The sequence below is a fragment of the Hippichthys cyanospilos genome, chromosome 19 (assembly GCF_059441005.1).
Source record: "Hippichthys cyanospilos isolate Australia breed blue-spotted pipefish chromosome 19, RoL_Hcya_1.0, whole genome shotgun sequence".
NCBI lineage: Eukaryota > Metazoa > Chordata > Actinopteri > Syngnathiformes > Syngnathidae > Hippichthys > Hippichthys cyanospilos.
The window spans coordinates 8,669,098-8,695,605 of NC_142387.1; the positions used below are offsets into that span (position 1 = coordinate 8,669,098).

The 26,508-nt window shown below is 36.7% G+C and overlaps 1 protein-coding gene across 6 annotated transcripts; it reads right to left on the reverse strand.

Annotated features, from left to right (window-relative positions):
• snx16 (sorting nexin 16) lies at positions 1-26,280 on the reverse strand. Of its 6 annotated transcripts, none has more exons than XM_088441992.1 (9): positions 26,126-26,280; positions 24,034-24,531; positions 23,035-23,121; positions 22,172-22,320; positions 22,006-22,075; positions 20,620-20,756; positions 20,154-20,276; positions 19,067-19,104; positions 14,828-17,130 (listed from the first exon to the last, which is right to left on the reverse strand). In XM_088441992.1, exons 2-8 carry the CDS (start codon positions 24,448-24,450, stop codon positions 19,086-19,088), a joined length of 1,002 nt encoding a protein of 333 aa, XP_088298118.1. In that variant the 5' UTR covers positions 24,451-24,531; positions 26,126-26,280; the 3' UTR covers positions 14,828-17,130; positions 19,067-19,085. The 6 variants fall into 6 exon arrangements, with proteins under 6 accessions (XP_088298116.1, XP_088298115.1, XP_088298118.1 ...); XM_088441991.1 differs by having other exon boundaries at positions 19,062-19,104; XM_088441990.1 differs by lacking the exons at positions 14,828-17,130; positions 19,067-19,104 and adding an exon at positions 1-131.
• Positions 26,281-26,508: the final 228 nt, after the last annotated feature.

Consider the following 26,508-nt stretch of genomic DNA (forward strand, 5'->3'; position numbering starts at 1 on the left):
ATTTGCCTTTTGTCTTCATCTTTTGACGCATTGGAGTCACTCTAATATGTCTTCATGTGCTGAGTAGAGGACATCGTGGCCCTTCCGATGATGTCTCATGCTTTTGGTAGACATGCAATTCATCTGTTGTCCTGCTGAGACAAAATGGACACAACAGTGGACACAAATGAAAAGGCTGGGTCTCAGGATGCTGTAACTAGTAACCAAAGAGCCCAGAACAACCACCAATGAAAGTAAAGGTGAACTTCAAGGTCAATGCACATCAATATCAGATTGCACCATTTATCTTTTTTTTGTGCCAAAGTGGACTTCTTTGAATCCAAGAGGGACACCACTGTTGAAAGCAAATCATAAAAAGTCAAACCTGGAATTTGCCACGACTGCCAAGTCACAGAGCTTCTGGGAGATTGGGACAGATAAGACAAAAACTGAGTTCTTGGCGAGGCACCACAATTCTATTTTTGCAGACGCAAAAATGAAGCAAACCAAGGAAAGAACATAGATGAGGCTCAGTTCTATTATGCTATGTTTCACACAGTCTGTCTTGAATCTATATAGGGTTTAATGAAACCAAAACTAAAAAGGCATTTTCGAGAAAAATAGGACGCCTCAAGTTAGAAAGCGTGATCATTGGATTTCCGACATAATGACGCCTAAAAATACTAATAAAATCCCCCAATGAATGTTTATTATCTTAAAAACACAATTGAAAAGCATGACTTGTCAGCTTCCATTTATTACAGTGACAACAGTAGGTTTTCCTTTTATTTACAGATGATACCAGGGCTCATTTTACCACTTAAAACTGTTGAGTCCCTGGGACTTGAAATACTAAAAAACTATGGGTCCCCACAAAAATGTTTTGGAGTATCAAAAATTGTGCAGTAAAAACGACAACTGAAGTCCAAGGTGAAAATTGCATTTACAAGACATGAGTAAAAACAAACGTATATTAACAAACGTCAAAGTAAATATATGTATATGGTCCAGAACTTGTCGAGGTGGCTCCTGCTCAAGCTGCCGCCCCCTCAACCCAACCCCGGATAAAGCGGTAGCTAATGGATGGATGGAAAAGAGTAGATGGGTGATGAATAATATTTTGATGTAAAAAAAAAATGATGGGAGACACTTTTATTTGAAAGTATGCGTCCCCCATCAAAAATTATGCATCTGGGATGCAGGCAAACAGGAGACAATTTTGTCCACGTGTAACAGTTTTCATTCAATATTATTGCATGTCTCATAGAGGGCTCTGAAGTTAAACCCTTTGATATACTTGTGTAAACAGTAGCGTTGATGAACTGACATAGAGCCCCTTGGAAAAATTATGGACCCAGCAGTCTTGGAGGTTGTTCTTTCAGATGTTTATTTTGTGGAGATAAAGGTCAGACACAACAAAACTAAAGCCATCTCATATTGCATCTTGCTAACAATCAGTATGCTTGTTGTGAACAACTTTTCCATGTTTTTTGTACTTGGGCCAGATTTAGATACCTGACTTCGAACAACCTGAATATTTTGCAACATTGCGGGTTGATGTGCCTTCTTTATAAAGTTTGCCAAATTTCTCCTTTCCTTCAACTTCTTCTACTGAAGACATAATTCATGTCAGCCCACTTGGTGCATCAATTCTCCAAGGTGTGATAACTCCTGATTAACTCTACATTAACAAGCAGATCTAATCCGATGCAGGTGTTAGTTTGGGAAATGATTATTCCATATTTTTTTCCATGAAATTGTGTGATTTAAGGCTGGGGGAAAAAAGATGACTGAGTCGGAGAAGTCAACATTAAAAATAGAACCATGTTTGTGCAAGTTGGTTTCTACAAGGGCCTTTCTTGCAGATACAAAGACTCCCCAAAAACACACAATGAAAAGATCAGTTTGGGATAATCAGTTTCAAAGATTCAACAGTAATAGCCCTAGTGTAATTCGATAATCAGATTTTTTTTTTTTTTTTTTTTAACTCTGCTTGGTCTAAAAATATAACTGTTACTGGCTGACCTGAATGAGAATACTATTTTAGTATGTAAAGGGAAGAGTATGAAAGGTAACATTTTTTGCATTCCCCCTGCCTCCAATTTCAAGCATTTCCCAGGTGCTATAAATAACATGTCTGCGACTTCATCATTAATCATTTTCAAGTCTCGGTTACCCTTTTAGTTATGTCGCTCTTTGTCAGGCAGCAAGCACATGGTCTCCTTCTGCTTCTTGTCCTACGGATTCCAATGGTTTGGTGACATTGTCTACTGGGTTGCCAATCCTGTGGCAAATCCATCCCCATTTGCGTTTTAACATTTGATAAGCTCCAGTTTGTCACCCTGCCCTTTCCCACGGTTCTTTTGTTTGTAGATGTTGAATATTAATCGCAAAAAGTCGGGGAGGAAAGTCTTAATACAAAATTATACCAATCCAACGTTGAAAGTCAGAAAAAGTCCCAGCATCTGTATGCGACTCTGCGCAGCCCCACGCGTGAAAATGCAGGTAACCTCGGCAACGACACCCCTCTGCGTGGGTCCAGATTTTCGGTAACGCGTACCTTCTGGAGTTTCTTCCGCACGGAAAACATGGCGGATACACTATTGCTCACAGTATGGAAGTTCACCTTTTGCATGGCAGATAAACATAATGAGTAGTTATATACAAACACTTTCATGGTTTGGATGAAAAGGACTACAGTGACCTAAATACCGTAAACAACTCTTGGCGAGCATGCACGCTGGGGAGAGATGAGCAGTCTGTTAATAATTAAAAAAAAAAAAAAAAAAAAAAAGCTTGGAAGAATTGAGATCATTTGAATCTACTAAGATTCTCTATCTCTGTTATAGAATTCACGCTCAATTCACGCTCAAGCATAAATGAAGCCTTAGCAGCAGCCTCAACTGAGAGTGAGACCTGATGACGACATTGTTGGTTTCGCGAGTGCGCTCCTGAGATTTCAGGTTTCCATTTGCTATGTTTTCCACTATATAATCATTTCATTTATTCTTTTTTAATGAAAAACGGTCTGAATCATAGCTACATGTTGTCTCTTTAAGGCAGTTCTAGGTGTTGCTAGATGTGCTTGGATCTAAGTAGGCTTCACTTGCTGTATTGCCCTGTGTTGCAAATTTTTGCCATTTCTTGGGTGAATGTTTTAATTATTATTTACTATGCTTTACTTATTTTGATATTATTATTTAAGTATCAAGCCTTGAAGCCTTGTTCATATACTGTTTGTTTAAAAATGTGCAATAAATAGACATGTTTGACTAAAAATGATAATCGTGATAAACATGCCCTGATATGTGTCCCTTTTCTCTGACATGTTTTCATCTTTTAATGAATGAAAAGAGGGTTTAAGCTGCTTCTCAGACCTGACGTCAAAGAAGTACTTAAATTTGTTGACTGCGTGGTTAGTAAACCTCACAACTCCCAAATAATAACTGCAATTATAGGTTTGAAATCACGGACATCTCTATCAATTTGTTCATGTGCGCCATCTTTTCTCTTGTATGCTAAGTCCTGTATTTGAAAGCAGAATTTTAAAGAAAAAACAATCAAGCACATCATTTTATAGTTCTTAAATCATATTATACTAGCAAAACAGCTTTGATATGATCGTGGGCTCAGACATTAAAAAAAAAAAAAAAGGCACCCTGGGGTCAGCGGATTACATACATTATTACAGTCTGTGTAAAAGAACCAACATTCAAAACATTCCTAATTGTAATTCTTCTAAATTCATAGGCTGCATAACAGTTGTCACACAGCCAAGAATAAATAAAAAATATATATTATTAATTATTGCAAACACTACACCGCATCGCAAATTATGTCGAAAACTATTTTTCAGACGTTGTATATTGTGCTTAAGAAATTGACCTTTTCTGCCAAGATACATAAAGAGACACATTATGATTTAGTACTTATATGTTCACCGGATGCTCGCCAATAAATTCCCACTAATCTGAACATTTAAAATGAATAGCATTCCCATTCAGGTTAAGACCCCTTTTGAGCCTGGAACACATACCATCCATTTGCTGGCACGGTTACCTAACCTTTTGTACTGTAGCTTCGGGCCTCATCTAATGCAGATGTCAGACGTACACCCACTTCATCCTTTTTTAAGTGTTCTCATTAATAGTCTGCATAGATGCAACAAAAGAGAACATTTTTTTCCTGGGGGAGGTAAGACGGATTAAATGTTTCCGACATTTAAGTAACTTCTGATGTTAATAAAATATAAGATCACACTGAGAACACCTGAGATATAGTTTGTCATATTACAGAATGCACACTATTTGGTCAAGGACTGTTTTTTGGTAAACTATTGTATCTAAGTTCATGTGTATAGGCCATTATTACTTGAGTAAACAAAATTTGATGAATCAGATACAGCCAAATGATACGTGCACCCCATGGGGTACATGAAGGGACTTCAGAGGGTATGTAATATTTTTTTTAATGCTTTTGAATTCTGTCACAGGACCAGGAAATTTTTGTTTTCAAATTAGGAGCAAAATTTAAAAAAAAAAGTTGCAGGAGATTGCAAAAAGGTTGCCTAACGTTTGCAAAGTGTTTAATTTTTTGTCCTTGCTTGTCACAAGAATATATTGAGTACTTTCAAAATTTCCTGTGAAAGCACAGCACAAGCAAACATCTGGCAAACTTCTAGCAAAATTTTGACAAACACTGGCGACCTTGAACGCACACTGACGAGGGCAGAAGTCGATACCTTTGCTGACACTCGGCTCGAAAACCTTGTGTGTTGTATGCTGTTGTATGCTACTGATCCGAGTGCTGTTTGCATAACCACGCCTACAATTTAATCACTGTGACCTACCCGTGTCACATCACTACGTGCTTACGTATGATGACGTTTTCTCTGTTGCACATGCGAAAATTCAGTCCAGCTGAGAGTATGTTCACGGCTCATGATTAAAAAAAATAAATAAAAATGACACAAAATTCGATATACAACTGATAATTTGCGTGCTCCCAGAGAAAACTTGAAATTCCCTTGCTCATTAAACGCACCATACCACTGCACCAGTATCCTGCTCTCCCATCAGTCAGAATTCCTCACATTCATTGTCCTGATCTCCTATTGGCTAAGCTGTACAGTACAGCTTGCTAGTGTACAACTTTCTCATTGTCGTTCAGCGTCATTATTAGCGATCGTGTGAGTGTGCGATTCGAGAACAACACAGGTGAATCTGATGAAAATGAATGTTTCAGTGTTTTCATTTTTTTTTAATCAAATCAAGTGGAATCAAAATTATTGTTTACAGCTATTTTGTTTCTGTCCTTTGCCTGACATCTACCGAACATTGCATTTTTTGAAAGGTAAGGTACAATACTATAAAATTTAATATGCCGTTTATTTTGAGCTTGGAACAAATTAGGCAATTTACATGTAAAATGTGATTCACTATAAGAATGATTCAGGATTTTGCAAAGGACAGCTGTCTAGGTACTAGGTTTGAATTGCTGCTCCTGTTTTGAGTTATATTGAGCATATTCTCAGAATTTTTGTGTTTTCTCTGGTGACTACTATCAAGTTTCAAAAACATACAACAAGATGGCTCCAAAGTAATACTTGTATTGGCTTGAGAACAAAAACAGCAAATCAGTTTGTTGTCAGTCAAATAAGGGACTATGAGTTCCACTCTAATAGAATACGAACAATGTGTATTCTGTGTTAGTGGGCATCTTTGTCTACATACCTCATTGCCTGTGTTATACGCAGTTTGACTTTGTCCTGAAATTTTTTAATAATGAAGGAATGCCTGCTAAACCAGGATTCTCATCCTGGTGGTATAGATAAGCAGGCTCATATGATTGCAGTTAAAGTTATTGTATTATTATGAGCACCTTGATGATGTATATACATTCATGTACGTAATGCAATTAAAAAGTACAATGGGAAGTCAGACCAAGAAATAATACTAATAGCCTTATATAGTAAATTGGATAAATAAGGCACTAAGCACAGGTGACTTGAGTAGCTATTCAATGAACTGACAGGCAGATGTCATCAATAAGTGGACCCAAAATAAGAAACATTCTTGTAGTAAAACAGAAAACAACTGAAATTCCAAACAGAAAACAACAACCCCAAACAGACTGTGACCTATTTATTTTTTTAATTTTTTTACTGTGTCACTTTGGACTTCACAAGGCAATGTCCTTTTTGGCCTGCTGTAAATCTGTTGTTTCAATCTACATACTTGGGTGTTTTCATTTACTTTTGTCACTTATTATTTAATCGCACGTGTCTAATATATATGCACCAGGTGAGCTTCTTTTTTTTTAAAGTGGGAAAAACATACTGATTTTTACCATCTTGACAGAACTATTTTTTATAGATACATATGAGCACGCACACAAGACATGAAAAAAAGGGCAAGTATGTGCTTACTGTTCTGGACCTGCATTTTTTTCCCAAGTGTACCCAAGGTGCCAGGAAGGAAAAATGTCTGTGGTTTAAAAAGAAGACATGCACTCAAACACAATTTTACTTTCAAGATAATAATAGGTCGGAAAACCTATTTGATGAAAGGTCCTTCAATGCATCAGTATCGACTTTCTGGTCCGACCGACTCTGGCCTAGAAAATGTGCATTGAATGTAAGCTGAAAGGCAGGAAAGACCCACTGTCATCAATACCTTGTCAAGTCTCTGCTCCATGCTGGCAAATATTTCTGTGTGCATGTTGTCTCGAGAAATAGGTTTCTGAACTATTATAAGTTAATATAACCTGTGAAACAAAAATGTGTTTGGATGCAGTTTTTCTTGATAAACATTTTTTTCTTTTTCAGAACCACATATACTTTAAAGGTGTGCGAACTTGCTCACACATTTAAGTAAAAGCTGACTGTCTAAATGTGTCAGCTAAATGTAAAAGTAAAATACATTTTGTGTTTCTACCAGAACAGTAGAAATTAACAATATGGTGTGATGACCATGCCCTTCTAACTTCTGGAAGTCATTGATTGCAAAATATATAATACGTGTAGTTTTTAAATGCGAGGTGTGTCAGAATGTTCCAAGTTTTCCAGCTTTGGCAACGTAAAGTTAACTTACAATTCTAACAACTTTAAACAAGAGCATATAAAAGCACCTATCGAGGCGGAGGGAATGAAGAATCCAAAAACAGGTGTTTTACTGAATGAAATGAACTGGAGTTGCCAACAAAGCAAAATATGTGTCAAGAGAGTACACAAAGTAACACCTGTTCAGTCGCCTTGGGAAAACCACTACTCAGAAGAGCAGTTCTGCTCGTACTACAATGTACGGTGCTGATTATCCGTCCATGAAATCCCAAACACAAAGTTTTCAACAGTTGGACATTTTCTACAGAAAAACTTTGCAACTGATAAATGAAATGTTGCTGTTTACTTGGCCATATTGGTGCAAAATCTCTCCTCTCCGCTTCTGGAATTAAAGCAAAACTAAAAATGTGCACATCAAATGTTGCATGTTACAACATGTAACATGTAACATGTTGCATGTTACAAGATGTCCAAATTGGTAACATGTTGCATGTTACAAGATGTGCACATTGTAAAATGATTAAAAGCTTTAAAAAGTAGAATTTCCATGGTGTGGGTCCTTTAAATGCCACAAGCTTACAACGCTAATTAAAGCTGAAATTCCATGACCAAATTTGATCAAAATACTAAGTTCCATGAAAATATACTGACATAAAAAAATGGGGGAAATTTTTCCATAAAACTGATATAACATAGTCATAATGATGATATCTCAATAGTTTATCATTTTAAAAAGGCCACCAAAGACAGGAAAACCACAACAAGACATTAATGCATTTTATAGACTTATTTTCCAAAGTCACCGGAAGATTTAAAAGAAAATATGATCACCAAAATCCCCGGCGCCTCTTGTGGTCAGTCAGAGCCAACAGACATTTCAAGTATAATTATAACGTGACAAAAATCCCCTGTCATGAGACTGATAAGTAATTCTGTCAACACATTAAAAGCATATTAACAGTTGTCATATCAATTTTCTGGTTGGGTGTTGGTATTTTCTGGTTTGTTTTTTTTTCTCTTAAAGGTCACATACAATTATCTGTAAATGATGCTCCAGCTCGGAATACAAGATGGAACAACAAAATGTGCATCAAATTTTTAGGATTGGAATCCCGGGTGAGTTCAGCCTATTGTTTCATGATGAATTATCTTTTTATGCTACAAAGCTCCAAATTTCTGTGGTTGGAAACGAGTAGCAGACAAAAACTCACTTCATGCGCAATTGCTGAAAATTAATTCCCAATTTTTTTGTAAGGAGCCATTGTTGATATCCCAATAACCAACAGATTTATGAAATAAATATCTCATTTTTGCAGTGATATCACAGTTTAGTAAACACCACGCGAATGACAATACTGTTCACACCTAGGCTGTGTCTCCCACTTCTGAAGGGAGGGGTAACATGACCCAGGCATGTTAGACACATTTATTGGGAAGTATCTATGGGACGAGATCTGTTTTTGTTTTTTGTTTTTTAATACTTGTTGGCCTAGTATGTCAAATGTGCTGCCTGTTCAAGCCACTGTATTTTAGTAAAACGGCAAAAATGTTTTGAGACGTAAACAAAACTGCGTGTTATTTTTTGTTGGCTGAGTTCTTGTCCATGTGTCTTTGTGCAGGGGTGTCCAAACTTGGTCCTCAAGGGCTGGCATACAGCATGTTTTCCAGGTTTCTTTCCCCAAGACACCCTAATCAAACGATCAGGACCATAATCAGGCTTGTGTTGAGCAGATCTTTTCAATCAGGTGTAAGGGGAAGAAACCTGTAAGACATGCAAGATACCGGCCCTTGAAAACCGGGTTTGGACACTCCTGATGTAGTGTGATGTCACACGGGCGTCCAAACATAGCTAGGCTGTCCACCAGTCGATCGCGATCGACTAAACGAGCACCTTTGCAGTAGATGTTGATTGCTAGTCCGTGTGCTTATGGCATTTCCTATTGTATGTTAACATTCAGATAGCGATAGTCACTTAAAAATGATGCTGTCAAGAGACTACTTCTGATCTGTAGTTAATTGATCTAATTAATCTGTTTTAAATTTTTAATTTTTTGCATTTCGTTTAGGCCATCAGGAGAAATGGTGCTGTTTTCCTTCGTAAAGGCTAAGTGATAATAAAAAAATAAAACATTGTCCATCCGGTGTGTCGCAGACCACTTTACATTAACAGAGGTGTCATTGGGGCACGTCTTAAAAGTTAAACTTACAGTTCATCAGACCAGAAAGACTCACATGCATGTCCAATTTCATGTCCTTCTCCTGCTCCTGAAAATGCTCTACCACCCACAAAAAATGCATATCAGGTTATGCCAAATACAATGACAGCTAATCACTGTCTACTTCAGGGCCAACACCAAACAACTCAAGCAAAAGATACTGATCCATTAAAATAATTTAATCAACATTAAAAAAAAATAATAAAGTTAGAGATGAAAAATTAGATATGAAAAATAAATGTGATTTTTAAAAAAGTGCTTTAACTATGACGAAATGAATTGATCACCATTTATCTGTTCTTCTTACACCCCTACTCAAAAGTAAGTTCGCTTGTAGAAGAATATTTACTGATGTCTCCAGATGCACACCAGTTTTGTAGATAGCCTCAACAGAATGTAGCTTCAACAGAAGCAAACTAACAACATAACACTTATCAACACAGTAATATGGAAAAAAATAATACAACTAAAAGTGCACGGTGTGCCACTGGAAACATAGTATAAGTGAAAAATGGTCTTACAAATGCCAGGGAAGTAATGTGAACCAATGGCTGATGATATTCAATCCAAAACACATCTTCTACTTCAATCTATCTGAAAAAAATGCCATATATTAAAAGGTGTCTTTAGTTACATTTTACAAAAAAAAAAAAACATTAAACGAGTACAGAATGTTCTATGAGAACTGATAATTCTCACTTGTGGGGATGACAACTTCTGCCTGTGTGTATGTACCAATACTGGAAGAACAACAAAGAAGAGAGGAGAAAAAGGCAACCCCTGTTGTGAGCTGGCTGTCTCCATAGCTGTGAGACTGATGTTCACAATATGGTCTGGAATGACATATGTTCACATTCGATGTGAACATGAAAGCTATTTGAAAGTGCATGCAAATCAACAGGCGGCTGTTTAGATTATTTGTGCTCTACGTGAATGATCAAAACAACCAGATGTTTAAATCATTTAGGGCTAGTGATGAAATGCTTTCATGACTATGTGAGTGAACAAACATTCATCCATTTTCTAGAGCCGCTTATCCCCACAGGGGTCGCAGGCTTGCTGGTGCCTATCTCGGCTGGCTTTGGGCAGTGGGCGGGGGACACCCTGAACTGGTTGCCAGCCAATCGCAGGGCACACAGAGACGAATAACCATTCACGCAACCAATCACACCTAAGGAGGATTTAGTATGTCCGATTCACCTGCCATGCATGTTTTTGGAGTGTGGGAGGAAGCCGGAGTGCCCAGAGAGAACCCACGCGGGCTCGGGGAGAACATGCAACTTCCACACAGGAAGACCGGAGCCAGGTGGATTTGAACCAGTTCTTTTGAACAGTGAGGCCGACGTGCTCTTCACTGTTCCACCGAGCCGCCTATGAAAATTTTCTTCCATTATGTGCATGTGAAAAGAAATAACATTATGATAGTTTTACTTTAAGTTACTTTCATGTCCCTCTTTCCCCTCTGCAGCCATAATTAAAGTTGTCTGTTCCATCAGAGATAGGTGGTTGCTAAAAAAATAGCAGCATTGACGTCATCAGGCGAAGGATGCCGTTTGTTACTTGTTTCCTTAAAAAGAATGACATTAGAGATAAAGTCTCTGCGAATAAACATGAGCCTACTAAATGGTTTTGAGGCTACCATAACAAATTTTCACAAAAAGCAAGACATGAAGTAACTGTATTACTTATGCCAGACATAAAATTGATTGCATGCAGAAGCAATCAGGCCGTTAATAATCAGCTGAAACCCTTCAGGAGAGAACTCTGGTCATCAAATTGATGTGCAACTTTCCCTAAGGATCTTTGTAGAGACAGTGATGCTAAAAAGTCTGGAAATACACAACACATTTCCTTGCTTGACTGCTAAGTTTATATTTGGGATGTCAGAGCTCTTATTACCATGACAGGAAGATAGAAACATTATTTCCTGTTAGAGAATTGGACGTCAGCGCATTCATGTTCTTTTTATGAACTTTTACATATTGAACAGTGATTACTTCTGCATGCACATGGATGGATGGATGGATGGATGGATGGATACAGTAAATAGAAGTGTATGAAAATAAGGGATTAGTAGACAATGCACACCAGAGACAAATTTGCCAAAACCTTTCATGCAGGATCTATAATTGGCAACATTCATTGCTGTACCTCCATGTACACTATTTGCTTAAAACTAAACCAATGCTCTTTTACATACTTCAAGCACTATTTAAGTTTTTGGTTTTTTTTTAACCAAGAACTACATGATTCTGAGGGTGTGCGCTTGTGTCTGACAAACGTGTGGAACTGATGTGTGTGTGTGTGTGTGTGTGTGTGTGTGTGTGTGTGTGTGTGTGTGTGTGTGTGTGTGTGTGTGTGGTGGGGGGGGGGGGGGGGGGGGGGGGTGTTATAACAACACAGACTGAGGCTGCTCCTTTAAGAAGTTGCAACGCAATGTGGGAATGGGCAGCGGTAGTGCTCCATGCTGTGGTCAGAGTTGAGAGTAGAGAGTTAGCGTTCATCACTCACTGATGCACTCAGTTATGTGTTGAAAAGTAAAAATAAAGTGTGTGCCCAAAAAGAAACCGTTCAACCTCCATACGACTGTTAGGACATCACTGGGCATGGTAAAGAAAGGTCGGGAGGGTTTTACTAAACACGATCATACACTTTATTTATGTATGTACAATGTGGTGGGGGGCATGTAAAATCATCATACAATGCATTAGCTTCATAATGTAGCTAACATGACAAATACACATATTATTTTCATTAGAGGTGTGCTCATTGGTACTGTATGTCATGCAATAATAAACCATGTTTTTTTTTTTTCCTGGACAGTTACTGTACACTTGTGCCAAAGAATAAATTAAAAATAAAATGAAATAAAAAATGATCAGTTAATTTTGCCTTTAGGTTGAACCCCTGGATACAGTTGAATCATCTACCACCTTACGGAATCTGCGCATTGCTCAGTGACGTGCCCCCGAAATGCCCTGCAGCCTCCCTCCCTTCCATTTGGAGCATGTCAACCATAAAAAATTTACATCCAGACCCACCCCCTGCTGTTTATGAAGCCCATAAGATGGCCGGTTTAATCGACAGCCAAAATCTTCCATCTGTACCCCTTAGCACCACTCCATTCACCCAAAATTCCATGGGGCATCCATCTTAACAGACAGCTTTATACCTCAACTGAACATTTCCAAGTCTTTCGTCCGTACCACCCCACACCTTTTGTTGATTTAAAAAAAATCTACACTGCGCAGCTCTCTATTCAAGCTGTATGCGAAATTTATGATCTTTTCTTGTCATGGTTTGGAATTCATATGCCAATAGATCTGCTCTGCTGTAATCAGCCAACATTTTTTGCCACTTTCTTAAAATAACATTACAGATTATCAGTAAATGTACAGCTTGATAATGTTAAAGTGGTGACTTGCTGAGCTATTAAAAATGACCCAAAAAAATTTAAAGTCATGGCCAACCAATTCTTCGCCACATTAAATAAACTTGTATAAACGTCATGTCAGCCACAAAGTGTATTTACAGCAATTTCATAGCCTCCAGTAGACACCCTCACTATGAAATTTCAGTTTAACTGATTCCTGAAGATTCAAAAAAAGATACATAAAACAAGCTGACCTTCTGCTGAACATTCTTTGGCAGCAAGCCTGGCCAAACACAGAATAAGCCAGTAAATTGAATTAAGCCAGTTAAAGTCTTTTCTTGAAGGGATTGCTTTTGAAATAATGTTGATAATAGTCAAAATTAAAAAGCTATTTGTCGGGATTTTGAGAAAAAAAATAAGGTTTGATTACTCTTTATATCTGTGGGGTATTTGTATACTGTAGATATATGTTGTAGTACTGCCTAAATCCAAGTTTTCTGATATAAAGGTACATTATCAGGCATTAATTTGTTATTTTGTGTATAATAAATAATGAAAATTTTTGGGAAAAACACAGAATGTTGAGACAGCAAATTAAAATACATACAGCATGCTCATAATGTGCACTTTCATGTGGTTTGAACTAATATTGAAGAGCATTTATTAATCCTACCATTTGAGATTCTTTTGTGCTTCAAACCTTTATAAAGTTGACCCAGTTAGATTGAAATACCACCGTTATTGGCGGCCATGATTTTTGACAAAGCACAAGCCTTCAGGGTAAATATTCTGTGGCTTTGTTCTTTTGTGTTTTGGCAATGCACACCATTGTTTTGTCTACAGCAATGAAATGAAGCGGATGAGGTGAGATGCCCCCACGCTGTCTTAACATGGCATTTTAATTAACTCATTCTCAAAGAGTTCCCACACAATCACAAAAATATTTTTTTAATTTTTTTTTTTTTTTAACAGGAGTTACTACCACTATTTTTAGGAGTCCAAACATTTAAAACTTGGTACTTATTTCAAATGTTTACCTAATGTTTATCTAATCTAATCCAAAAGTTACTGGTGCAAAATGAATTACAGTAAGTCTTAAACCAACAAATCAGGAACTAAAGTAATCGATTGCTTTAGTCATCAATAACTTTAGTACCCTAAATTAATCATCAATTACACATATGATGCCAATTTTAGACCCTTCTTTAGCAAAACACTTGAAAAGAAATGGGAAATAAAATAGAAAAAGTACTTAAGTAATCCCATACCTTAAAGTAAGAATTAATGTATGGATTACTTTGGTAATTACTTAACGTAATGTACTTAATTCATTTTTCATCAGGCATTTTTAGACCCTATTTAAGCCAAACAATAAAAAAAAAAATTCTAAATAAATCCATTGAATGTTTGGACTCTTGTTAGAAAAAAAAGTTGTAGGGCTCATTTAATGACCACACGGCTCAGCTGTTTGAGTTTGATCATGTGACCTTCGCAAGCAGAGCCATGATTGGTCGTTACCTGAGCAACTGTGATATTCTGAGTCGATAGCAAGTGGCAAAATAGCCGCCTCCTGAGAATGAATAAAAACGACTGGATTTTGGAGCTTCATTCAAAAAACGACACAAATTACAATACAGTATTACATTTAGACTTGTTGGGTTGTATCCAACATATTATTGACCTTTTCATTCACAGCAGTAGGCATCAGCAGTAATACAAGTCAAAAGGAAGGCCCCAGTGAATTTTAGTCTTGAACCTTTCAGATTTCTTAACAGTTTAATCTTTTGCACATGTTTGAAAATCTGCTTCACACCTGCCCTGCTTAATAGGGAGACAAATCAACAATAAAAATCTTACCGTGAGACAAAACGTTCTACATCCCCCGGAGGTACAATCTGACAAGTTTAAAAGGTGAGATAGATTTTTATCACTCAACTCTCAATTAGCTGTTCTCAGAGTGTGTACTTGGAATTGATTGAAATAATAAATGCTTCATTGTCAAATAGCTGCATGCAGGTGTTTCGTTTTGGAAAAGCAACAAAACGGCATCATGGCAAGCGCGTAGTCGCAGAGGTGGTCAACGTTTTTCAGTGATGTACAGTAAAGGAGATAAATCAGGCTTACATAGGATCATATATACAAAAGAAATGAACAGAACCATCTATTACAAACAGCCTTCATGGAAAAGAGGAGACAGAATTGAGAAGGTTTATGTCAATTTTATTTGAGGAGACAAAAGCTTTTGTTTTTTGCTCCTATTTTAATTTACAGTTTATACTCCAGGGCCTGCTTGACATGATTATTGTAAACGGTTGACCCACAAACAATAGTTATACTTGATTATAGAAAAAGAAAAGAATAAAAGAGAATGGACAAATAAAAAATGCAAGCGCGTATCCATTTATGCGCAGGCAACACATCATTCTATTTCAAATGTGTGAATTAAGCTAGCCATGTACAGTTTAATGATTGGATCGTTGAACCCACTACAAACAATAAACACCAAATATAGAAATGTGTGGACAGCCTCTCAATAAGCATACACACTATAAAAAAAACATTTAATTCCAATCTATTTGAAGCAGCGACATATACATAAGTGTCATTTAAAACATAACTATTAATAGCACGTAGCAGTAACACAAATTGTATCTTTAATGCTAAAACAAGCTACCAAATGAAAATGTGAAACATGTTAAAGGCACTTACGTAATTATATAGGTAAGCAAGAAGAATAACAGGCAACATATTAAACCTTATGGATATGAACGGCAATTTAGGTACAGTTCAGCAAGAGGCATTTTTCCGTCTCAAACTAACAAACTAGAGCATAGTACTAAAAGCACATTATAATAGTATTAATAAGTGTTATTTTTTGTCCATAAAGTGCTTCTTCAAACCACTGGTTCCAGCTAGTCAACACAAACGATAAACGATCAAAAAATATGGCTTTAATGATGCAACGACCTTAGCGTTAATCAAAAAGTTAAAACAAAAAAAATGTTTTCCTCTCCAGTTGTCAAAAACAAAAATCAACAAAACAAAACTTGTGTTATTAAGATACAAGCATTAGGAATCTTTTTTTTTTTCCCCATTCCAAATATATCTATAACCCGTCACAATACGCTAGCAAACATTGTCGTTATAAACAGATATTTTCCTGTTATAAAGTGGAGGTAAATTGTTGTAAACATTTTTTTGCACTTTATCTGGCACTGCCCATTGTATGCAAATGCCATAACATACGAGTGTGTGTGAAATTGTGGAACGTTGACAGACATTAGAGGAACAAACTTGCATTTCTCCAAACTACAAGTATATTCCCGCAACTTTTGTTTTTGGTACATCATGTTCTTGTGATGCTTCCGCCTGCATTACTTGGTCTACCACTAATTCAACCAAGAACGTGATGGCATGTAGAAAGTGCATGATTCTTAATATTGCTTGCGATGCATTTCAGTGAAGCCAACGGAGAATGAATACTTTTTTTTTTTTGTAACAAGGGCAAGGTGACAAATACCGTATTAGCAAAAAAATGCAATTACGGTACACTTTGACAATGAGCAGAGTAAAAAAATAATTCATATATCCATTCCTTAATGTTTGCATCATTGAACTGGCGAGTGAGATCGAGACCACCAACAAAAGAACAGCTACACAAATACTCACACATTCACAACTATCCACAATTTAGTCTTCCATTAGGCTTCTCAGAAAGGGAGGTCCGTTTACACGTTTAATGGCAGTGCAAAGCAATAGCAAGAAATTATAAGCGAGCAATATAATAAATGTTGACCAGTCAAGATTTCACATCCAGGCATGTTTACCTGCCTCAAGGGGTAGACTTCTTATCAGAAATGATCTTAGATGAAATGATTCAAGGTTAGTTATAAAGTGACACAATTGCAATCAACTTCTTCAAGTTACTTGATTTTTGGTCAAGAAGCCAAACTTTGGCTTTGAGTCAGCAGGTTGGAGAAATTATGAGGTACAATGGAGAAAGGTCAAGAAAAGGTGTTGAAGCCGTGTGAAATGTTAAGTGATTCCAGATTATTGTCATTCATATATGTTATGAAGCCTTCAAATTTTCTTAGCTCGGTATCAAGGTGTAAGATCGTATTTCATGGAAGCCATATGAGAAAAAATGGAAACAAGCTGTGGCAGAACCAGGAAGTTCTTTTTAAAATATCAGATATCTTTCCCATTTTCAACAAAACATTTCGTCCAGCAAACGCTTTCACTGAAGGGATAGGGGAATTATGGAACATCTGCCTGAAGAAAGGAAATAGACAGCTTTGGAAAAATATGAAGTTGATGATTGACATAGCTTTAGTGGTATAGTGTGAAGGCAAGTAGAAAAGAAAGAGAAGGAAGACCAGTGTTTTTAACAATCCATCTTCTGTTGGTCAAGCTGGATGACCTGGATGGTTGGAGGAGAGGCGCTGAGTGGTGGCCCGCACCAACAGGCAGCGGATCGCTCCAGATGGATCTCACACGTGCCACTACAGAGTAAAATCACAGATAATCCTTTGAACATAACACTAACCGGAAGACGGTTTCATGTATGGGCAGGCACAATACAGCCACTACAACAGCAAATGACATTCTGCCAACAAGACCACTGTTAAATTCCAAAAGAGGAAGACATCACCACAAGCAAACATCTACATATGCTATTGGCAAGTTGTGGTTTCCTAATCTTCAAGGCAATTGGATGTGGTGAAAAAGCAGAAAGGGAGAATGCCAAGGCTTGTGGCCCTCACATCTGGGCTACCATGTGAAGATGGTCATGTGTTAGTCAGACGTGATGGAAGCGAGTGTGCAAAAGCCAGAGAATCACAGAGAGGAAAAAGGTCAACAGAATACTCACTACAGTTGGGGTCAAATCACTTTCAGAGTCGTCAGTTGACTAGTCGTCAGTAGATGTGAAAAAACAAACTTTTAAAGTCAAAAGCTGCCCCAGGTTGTAAATGTTGTTTGTATATGACATCAAGTGACACAAGAAAATATCACAGCATAACTCATGAGTTCACTTACGTAGTCATCAAAGGAATAACTGGGAACGAATAACTGAGAATGTTTTATTCTTTTTAATCGACTAGTCTCAAAAATGTGTGTTAAGGGAAGAACATGAAAAAACAAGTAAAAAACTATAAAGAGGTAAAGCGATCATTATTTTTTGTTTCAGTATTTTATTGTTTTAGCTAAATATCATTAATCCTCTGGCATTTTTTCATTTATTACCCATTCAGCATTAGATCACTCAGACTCTTGTTGCTTTCAAATCCCTTTTAAAAACATACTTCTTCTCACTTGCTTTTAATACACTTTGAAAGGTGACATCCCTGAAGTGCTGTCTTATCTGTGTCTTAGCCTGTTTGTGTTTTTTTTCTTTTTTTTTCTATTTGCACTTTTATTGTACAGCACTTTGGTTGACTACGGCTTATTTATTATCTATTAACCATTTGAATTTCAGTTTGTTTGCATCCAGGTTACAAAACAACTCTTAATTATTATTTTCTTAAACTTTCTCAGGACAATATTTTCTCTCATTTTGCTAAGGCAGCTGAGGGCACTTCCACTTTTTAAATTAAAATGTAATTATTACCGATGAACAGTAGTTGGTAACCCTACTTCTCAAAACAAAAACTGCATCTATCATTTATTTCTTTGGACTCCAAAAAGGCATTTAAAGGCCTTTTACGGAAACAAAGATATCACATGTACTGCTAGGTAACAAGAGGTGACACATGACAAGTTGGATCCAACCATTCTAGTATGGGGGAGAATCTGGGTTTTTATAGTAATTAAATTCAATAACCTACTGAACATAAAATGTGTTTTTCAAATATTTTCCTGACACAATTAATTCAATCATTATTTTGAAAGGATTTTAGCAGGTTTGTTTTATTTAAAATTTCAATTACCCCCTGAAGTTCCTTTAAGTACCCTCAGGGGTACTAGTAACCCCATTTGAGAACCACTCCTTTAGATGAAGCACATGTACACATGTGACTGACTTGGTCATCAGCCAAAATCAATAGTGAAAACCTGCCCAATACCTATCAGTTTTTTCCCCAATTGGAACCTTTCCTGAGATAACGCTGTGTTTCTTTTAGAGTATAATACCCGGGACCCTGAGACTTACTTAAATTTCAGTTCTTTCTTTCTGATGACTGATAACCACAGTACACTATAGCACGGTTTGATCAATTGGGCAACCGAAAAAGTGATTTGACCCCAACCTTTAAAAAAAGATTACAATGCTGTTAACAGAATCATTCTCTATTAATTATCTATCAGTATCAACATTCCTACCCTGAGGACACAAAACGGTGAAAGTAGCAAAGTGTTGGAAGCATGTTAATGTAGAAGAGGGGAAAAATTGACAAAAGCCCAAAGGGTTAGCCTGCAGAACTGCTAAATTTAGTACCTCACATGTTTCTGGACTCTGTGATCAGATTGTGGCCTCATGACTGTAGATTGTGAATGTAAAGAGCAGAAAGCATGTAAATAAAACAGATGTTCAGAAAATAAGCTTGACAAAAAACATCAATTAAAAAGTATGCAGAGGGTGACCAATCCATATTTTGCAGTCTGCTGAATTTGAACAAAAACAAATTGGTAACGCTGTTTGTTTATTAGTTTTCAGCGATTGACCATTTAACTTGTGACCAAAATGTCAGACATCTGTTCAGCTGGCATATTAAATTTGTTAAGAGAACAAATTGATTCATCTAATGTGTTCAATGGTTGTATCTGGTTTAAACCTGAATACATTTATCATTTCATATAACATCAGAAGGGTGATCGTTTGTCTGGAATTAGAACACTTACCTTTGCGGTCCAAACTGCTCACAACACTAATATACTAACAATACAATACTATACTATGTACTACTATACTAATAATATGCTACTAAGGCAGTAATATTAATGGTGGTTATTGTTTTGTTATATTTGAAGTGTGTGAATTATTTTACAAAATCAGATTTTTTTTTTTAATTTGATCAAGTAAAAAGAATTGTCATCTGTTTTTTTTCCCAGTATATGAATGTAAAAAGCTTCAGCTGACAGTCATTTGCATTTGATAAAGCTTTGGATAATACCTATAAGTACATATGTTGACAGTGAATATAATAGGTTGTAAGCCTAATTTGGTGAAACTATGTGAGGCAAAGAAATGATCAAACTTTGGAAACAATTATATTCTCAAACAAATCATTTCCTCAGTCTAATGTTGACAGAACACGCCATATTAGCGTTTAAACTAAATAGCACTGACTAAATAGTATGCAAGGTGTGGATCTTGAATATAAAGACAGTTGACATCCATTTGTGTTCTATTTTTGATAAAAGGCTAATGTGCCCCTCAAAAAAAGAAACATGGTTTCGACCCAGCCAAGGCATTGCTTCTGACTCATGAAATATTCTGCACATAAAAAGCTTTGGCATGCATGTTTGCATTTGTTAAGATCGTGTTGGCCACTAGCGATAGATTTTATGTGGTGTTTTGTTTCCCTACCCGGGGTCGTTTGGCATGTCCTGATCAGCCTCTGCAGCAGACGATTCCACATCTGCCTCCGCACTGCTCTCACTGCCCTGTGTTGACAGGCCGCATGGAGACTGCGAAGTCACATACTCCCCACTGACACCCCGGGTATGTGCACACAAAAGAAGGCAGTTATTAGGAATTATGTTAATACAGTATATAAACAGCATTAGTCTATTCCAAAAAAACAATATTTTGAAAAGTGTTGATTTTTTATTGTGGTTTATTGTGATGGTTATTTGTTATGATGAGTTTCTTTGAGCTATTGTGCAAGAAAGTCTTGTCTCAATGGGGGCAATAGTGCATTTAGTACTTAGCGGCAGCTGTTATTTGCAAGACAAATGAACAATGAAAACATCACTAATGTTAACTTGTTTGTAATGTGTGTGTGTGTGTGTGTGTGTGTGTGTGTGTGTATATAGTACACATGCCTACTGACTTGATATGCTTTTCCATAAGCAGAATGGCCTGCTCTTTTTCCTGAAGGCGCCTCTTGAGCGAGGCTATCTCTTTTTGCTTCTCCAGCAGTTCCTTCTGAAGACGATAATTGCTTTCTTCTAGAGTCTCACAGAAAGCCTAATGCAACAAGGAACAAATACTACATTAAATTGTATTTAAATGTTACTACTCTGTTTTTATAAAGTACAGTATATATCAGCTGATTATTGTCCAACAAACAGAATCCAAAAAGAACTGACCAAAAGGTGAGAATTTGCCAATTATTTTAACTTTACGACAGTTGTATATAAATGTCAATATTTATTACATATGAAGTAAAAACATATCCCTGCATCCAATTTGTTCATGAGGTCATTCTGTGTCCTGTCATTGAAAACAAAGTGAATCTTAATTTTGTAAGCAATGAATAAATGAGCAAAGAAAGATTTTTCAAGAATTTGACCTGTGCTTTATGCAAAACATTAAATTACAGTTTGTTTAAAAAAAAAATGAAACAATATACAAACATAGCATAAAGCATTAGATTTTAACTTTGTTTTTTTTAATTATCCGACCAATCCGTAAAAGGAATTATTTTCTGCCAAAAATTGGCATTGGCATCGACTTCAAAATTCAAAATTTAAAAATGAAAAATAAATGACAGTTCCATTCATTACAATGGAAACAATGAGTTGAGGTACAAGCATGGCTGATAAAAAGTTGAACTCATTTACTGGCATTAAAGAGTACGCTTGAGAATTATATTTTCAATGGTGATGGGCTGTAAATTTCAGCAACAACTTTACTGATGCACAATCAAAAGCATATGGTATCAATGTCCCATTTTTAATGTGAGAAGGAACACAAAATATTGTGCGTCTTGAAAATGTCAAAATTATCTAAAATGGTGGGTAAAGTTAAAGTTGTATTTCAAAACATCATTGTATAATTTTTGCTCAATAGTAAGATCCTAACCCCCTGCTTTGCAGTTTGAAGAGAAAATATTTATAGTGTTTACATGCCATCTTTTCTTTTCGCGAATACGGAAATAATCAGAAAAATCATTAAAATGCATGCCTTTATTTAAAACAGTGTCAAAATGTCCTGCCTGACATGAGATATTTCGTTTCATGGCGCCCAGAATCCCTGGCAGCATCCCTAGCTGTGGCCACCCAGAGCATAATGTAAATCCAGCCTTAGCACTTGATCGCACGCAAGGCTGAATAAAATTCACTCAGTTCGCTTTGCATAAAAACAAACTGGTTATTTCATGGTTATTCATTATTTTCGGGCTAGGTGATGTTCTGTTGGATTTTAGGGAAACTGTACTACTTGTTAATTACATAATTTTATTAGAATTTTATGAATTAAAAAAGTCAGAACTTACCCTGCTCTCCTCCAAACTATCAAAGGGCCCCGGTGGCTCATCCAGACATAAAAACTCTCTCACTGATTGGCTAGCAAACAGAGCAAGTGGCACGATGTAAGAATACATCTTTACGTTCGGCATAGAAAAGAAAAAGATGTTTATACAGCACAGCTGCATCACATACCAGTTGGCAATGTCCTTGTGTGCAACGAGGTTTTGCAAAAAGGCCTGAAGTCCCAACTGTCTGTCTTCCAGGAAGTCACTGTCATAGTTGTCTTTAAACCACCTTTTCGGAGGCAGGGCAAGGCGAAAGCCTGGAAACGTCTCTTTCAACTACAGTAGAGCACACACAAACATGAACACACTATGATGCATCTTTCTAATTTCGCTTAGACGAAATGATAAGATACAATGTTGTGCTTATGTTATATATTATTACTTTAAAAATAAGCGATTAACCAGTTGCATTATATTTTATATATAATATTTTTTTATGTTTAAAATGTATCATTTTGAATGACTTGAAAATTACGCAGCACTATCCAGTCCGAAATTAGGCCTGAACAAAAATTAGTAGTCAAAATATATTGGGGGACTTACAGCAAAAAAAAAAAAAAAGATGATGAATAACAATTGAATTACAATGATCTCTGTCAGAGTTTGTGTGATGTCAAAACCTATACTAGAAAGCAAGAAAACACAATAGGATAAAGAATCATGACGTTTGAGTACTAAAGACATTTTCCAGATAAACTGTATATTGTTGTACGTTTGAAATGCATCTGAAAAAAAAATTGTTGCAGACTGCTCATATGTGAACAAACTGTCCTCCTTGCCTCATTAATTCAGGGTGGGTTGACAGTTTGGGAATAGTGGTCTTCTTTGTTTAGCTGTAACCATTTCCAGCGTGATGCAAAACAAAACTGACTGAGAAAACAAAAAGCTTAATTGCAGTTAAATCCCTGATGAGATACAGCATTGAAAACTTGAGCTTCAAATGACTATTATTTTCCGCCATGTAAAAACAAACATGCACTTTCAACTCACCTTGTCGTTGAGTCTGGAAAAGTCTGCGTACCTCCTGAAAACTACCCAGCTCTCATCTGTGTTTTTCCTGACCAGGACTTTATATACCTACACATGGCAGAAAGAACACACCAGATATTTATACAACACTTCAAATGTTTAATGTTATTTTTAAAAATGATATTTAAAACGGACTTGCTTAAAATTAACAGGTATTTTAAGGCTGAAAACTGTGTGTGTGTGTGTTTTGTTTTTAAGATCCAATTACTATTGCATAACTACACAGTGTTGTATACACGTTCGATAATTTTGATGTGTACACTGTTCAAATCTGTTTACAATTCGTTTTGTTAAGTTTAAATATGCTTGAAGTCTGTGGGAGGCATATTTTAACACCTTGAATTAAAAATAAATTTAGAGTATTTTTCCAAGATGTCTCTCTTATATCTGTCTATTGATTTTTGGCAATATGTGGATGGGTCCAGAATGCACTGACATGATATCAAATGGGCTAGCTTCCAACATAGTAAGAGTGCATTTAAATAAACACTGATACTTCCTTTTACAAGAGATTAACGTTAAGTGAAGGCCCACTGCACTTTAATACTGCTCACCCACCAAGCATGCATTAAATTTAATATTTGTGGCACTGGTTTTAGTCATTGTTTTTATGATAAATTAAAAGTCTGTATTTAGCTTTTATTTACTTAATTGTATTCATGTGCATGTATAACAAATTATACTGATAATGATTAATAATGAAGCTAATAATTATGATTATTATATCGTTATTAAGATGATTTACTAATTAAAACTTATATAATAAAATAAACTTGGTTATTATATTTCGTGAAATCATGGAATTTGTGAAACCAAGAATATTTCATGACTTCACCCCTGATCTCAACCTCATTGAAAAGCCCATTTGATTGTGAGGACAGACTTTTTTTGTAATATGTTAGTAACTTTTAAAGAATTATATCTCAGATGCGAAATATCATCAATTCTATGCTTCTGTACCGTAAACTTTGCTCTCTCCTCCATGACTTCATATCCAAGAACTGTTGGGGTGATAGGCCTCTCATCTCCTTCTCCTTGCTGGCTCTCTATCGGAGCTGAAATAAGGCGGGGGCAACTTGAATTCTCCACCGAGGGCTCAAGAGTCCCATTTTCTTGAGTCTGTATGACAGGTCTCCGGAGAGGCGGCGGCGGTGTCTGGCTTTGACTGCTTCTGTCTGTACAACGGGACTGACGCTGGGAACTTGTGCACCTTTTTCCACGCTCACCCACAGCGGGAATGGTGACTGGAGATGAACACTCGGAGCTGGTAGAGACGCTTCCAAGTGACGATGCTCGTGGTGGCCTTCTCAGTTTGTTACTACCACTAGATGAGGCCCGGTCCAAGGGTACTGGGACAGGCACAAACGGCGATGCCATCCTCCTGCTACTGCACGTCACAGATTGATGCAGTTGCCTGACAATGGCCAGTGAGATGGGATGGTGAAGATGTTCAACAACCTGGAAAAAATGTTTAAAAAATGTAGGCTGTAATGTGTGTATTGTACATGTTTAACACCATTTACCTACGGTATAAAAATGAAGTACTGTTAGTGCTATTTTGCGTGTCCTATGCGTGGCCGTTTTTTCTCCAGACTAAATATTTGAAATGGCTTGTGACACATAATGAGTTTTTTGTGTTGGATGGCGTTGGGCTTTTCAATTGAGGTTGTATTTGTTTTTACAACGGCACGTGCAGTAGGTTCCCTAACCATGATGCTTTCCATGCACTTCTCATATTGCAATTAAGCCAATCCAGCTGTTAGACATCTTGTAACTGTTTGTAGAGAGCACATATACTGCGTCACAAAAAAATGCAATAGGAGCAGTCAGAAGATAAGCGAAACGCCCTTCCCCTGCTAAAAAAAGACATGAAGTAAATCATGAATATCCTTTACATTATCCAACATGAGATCAGTAGTAAGAAAATTCATTGCACTAGTAGAGCAACTGTGTCATATTAAGTAAAGATTTGTTTCCAGTACAGCCTTCTACTACAGCACACTAGTACTAACTCAAGGCATTTAGTGTTTTGTCACTCGAAGCAAATTTGTCATTTGGTGCTACCATGCTCAAAATGGTTGTTGGAGCATCTAATTAATATCATACAAATAGATTCTAATCGATTAAGTGGCCAAACATACTCTAAAAATACAAGCCAAATGGATCATATTTATATTAACCTTTTTACCTTTGTGACAAGCAACACTGGTGTCATTATTTATTACACATACATCCATGTATGCTTGTATCATAAAATTTGTTTATGAGGTCATTCTGTGGGCCTCTCATTCACAACAAAGCAAATCTTTATTTGTACCCCCAATGTTTTGGTGAGCAATGCAAGGACGTTATGTAAAGAATTGTCCTGAATGTCACCACTTTACTTTAACTCGTCACTGTAAGAGTCACATTATAAAACGGATGTCTTACTTTTAATATTTTTCCACAACTGCCTTCCATTGGTGTATGAGATTTATGTGCACTATTAGGTCAATCAGTCTTACTAGTTGAGCAAGCTAGTGAGGCAACAATTCTTGTGGCTATTTTGGTGCTACTAGTAGAATACAGAAAGCTACTATTTGGGTGGCAAATGCCTAATCGTTTGGCACATTGATTACTAGTGCAGCACAGTTTTTTACTTGAGGTTTGAATGTGTACTAGTTGGGCTAAAGTTGAGAGAACCAATATGGATACGCCCACTCCCACATCAAATAAATGTGCATACCAATGTTAATCTGCTGACTTTTAAAATGAACTTGTATGCGTAAAAAATAGTAATTAGTAGTCCACATCAGTTACCATTGCTAGCTAGTAAGAGCAATCAATAATGATCTCAAAGTCAAATTCGCCTCAAACTACTAAAACAGTGGGGTATGCACGTCACTTTATGATAAAGTCAAATCAATAAACAATTCTTGTTATCAAGAATCGTTTTGGGGATTATTCAGAGGTTGGAGGTCACATTACAATCGCACGTTAGCTAGCAAGCTAGCATGTGATGTGTGGATACTGGTTACAGTTCAAATGAGGAAAACTAAAACGTGTGACATACCGCAAGCCAGGTAGCGTTACCCTTCAGAAGAAATCTCAACTCCACTCAAATAACCGGACGTATGGTCGTCTTGTTTTTGTTGGTCCATTTCACATCGCACAGTCATCTGCTCTTCTGTATCATGTTAGCAAGCTTGAATATTTCCACAACTTGCACTGACTTAGTCAGCCACACGAGGGTGCTAAAATTCTTGAATTGCTCACAATAAGATACCCCGTTGGCCACTGCAGTTAAATTTAACAAAGATGTTTCGCATGTGTTGAATTAATTTGTCCGATCCGTTATGTTATATTCTGAAGTACAGCAGAGCGTCTTAAATAATCAAAATAAAAGTCCACAGTTTACATAGGTCATAAATAAAGTCCCTATTTGGCAAGAAAAAA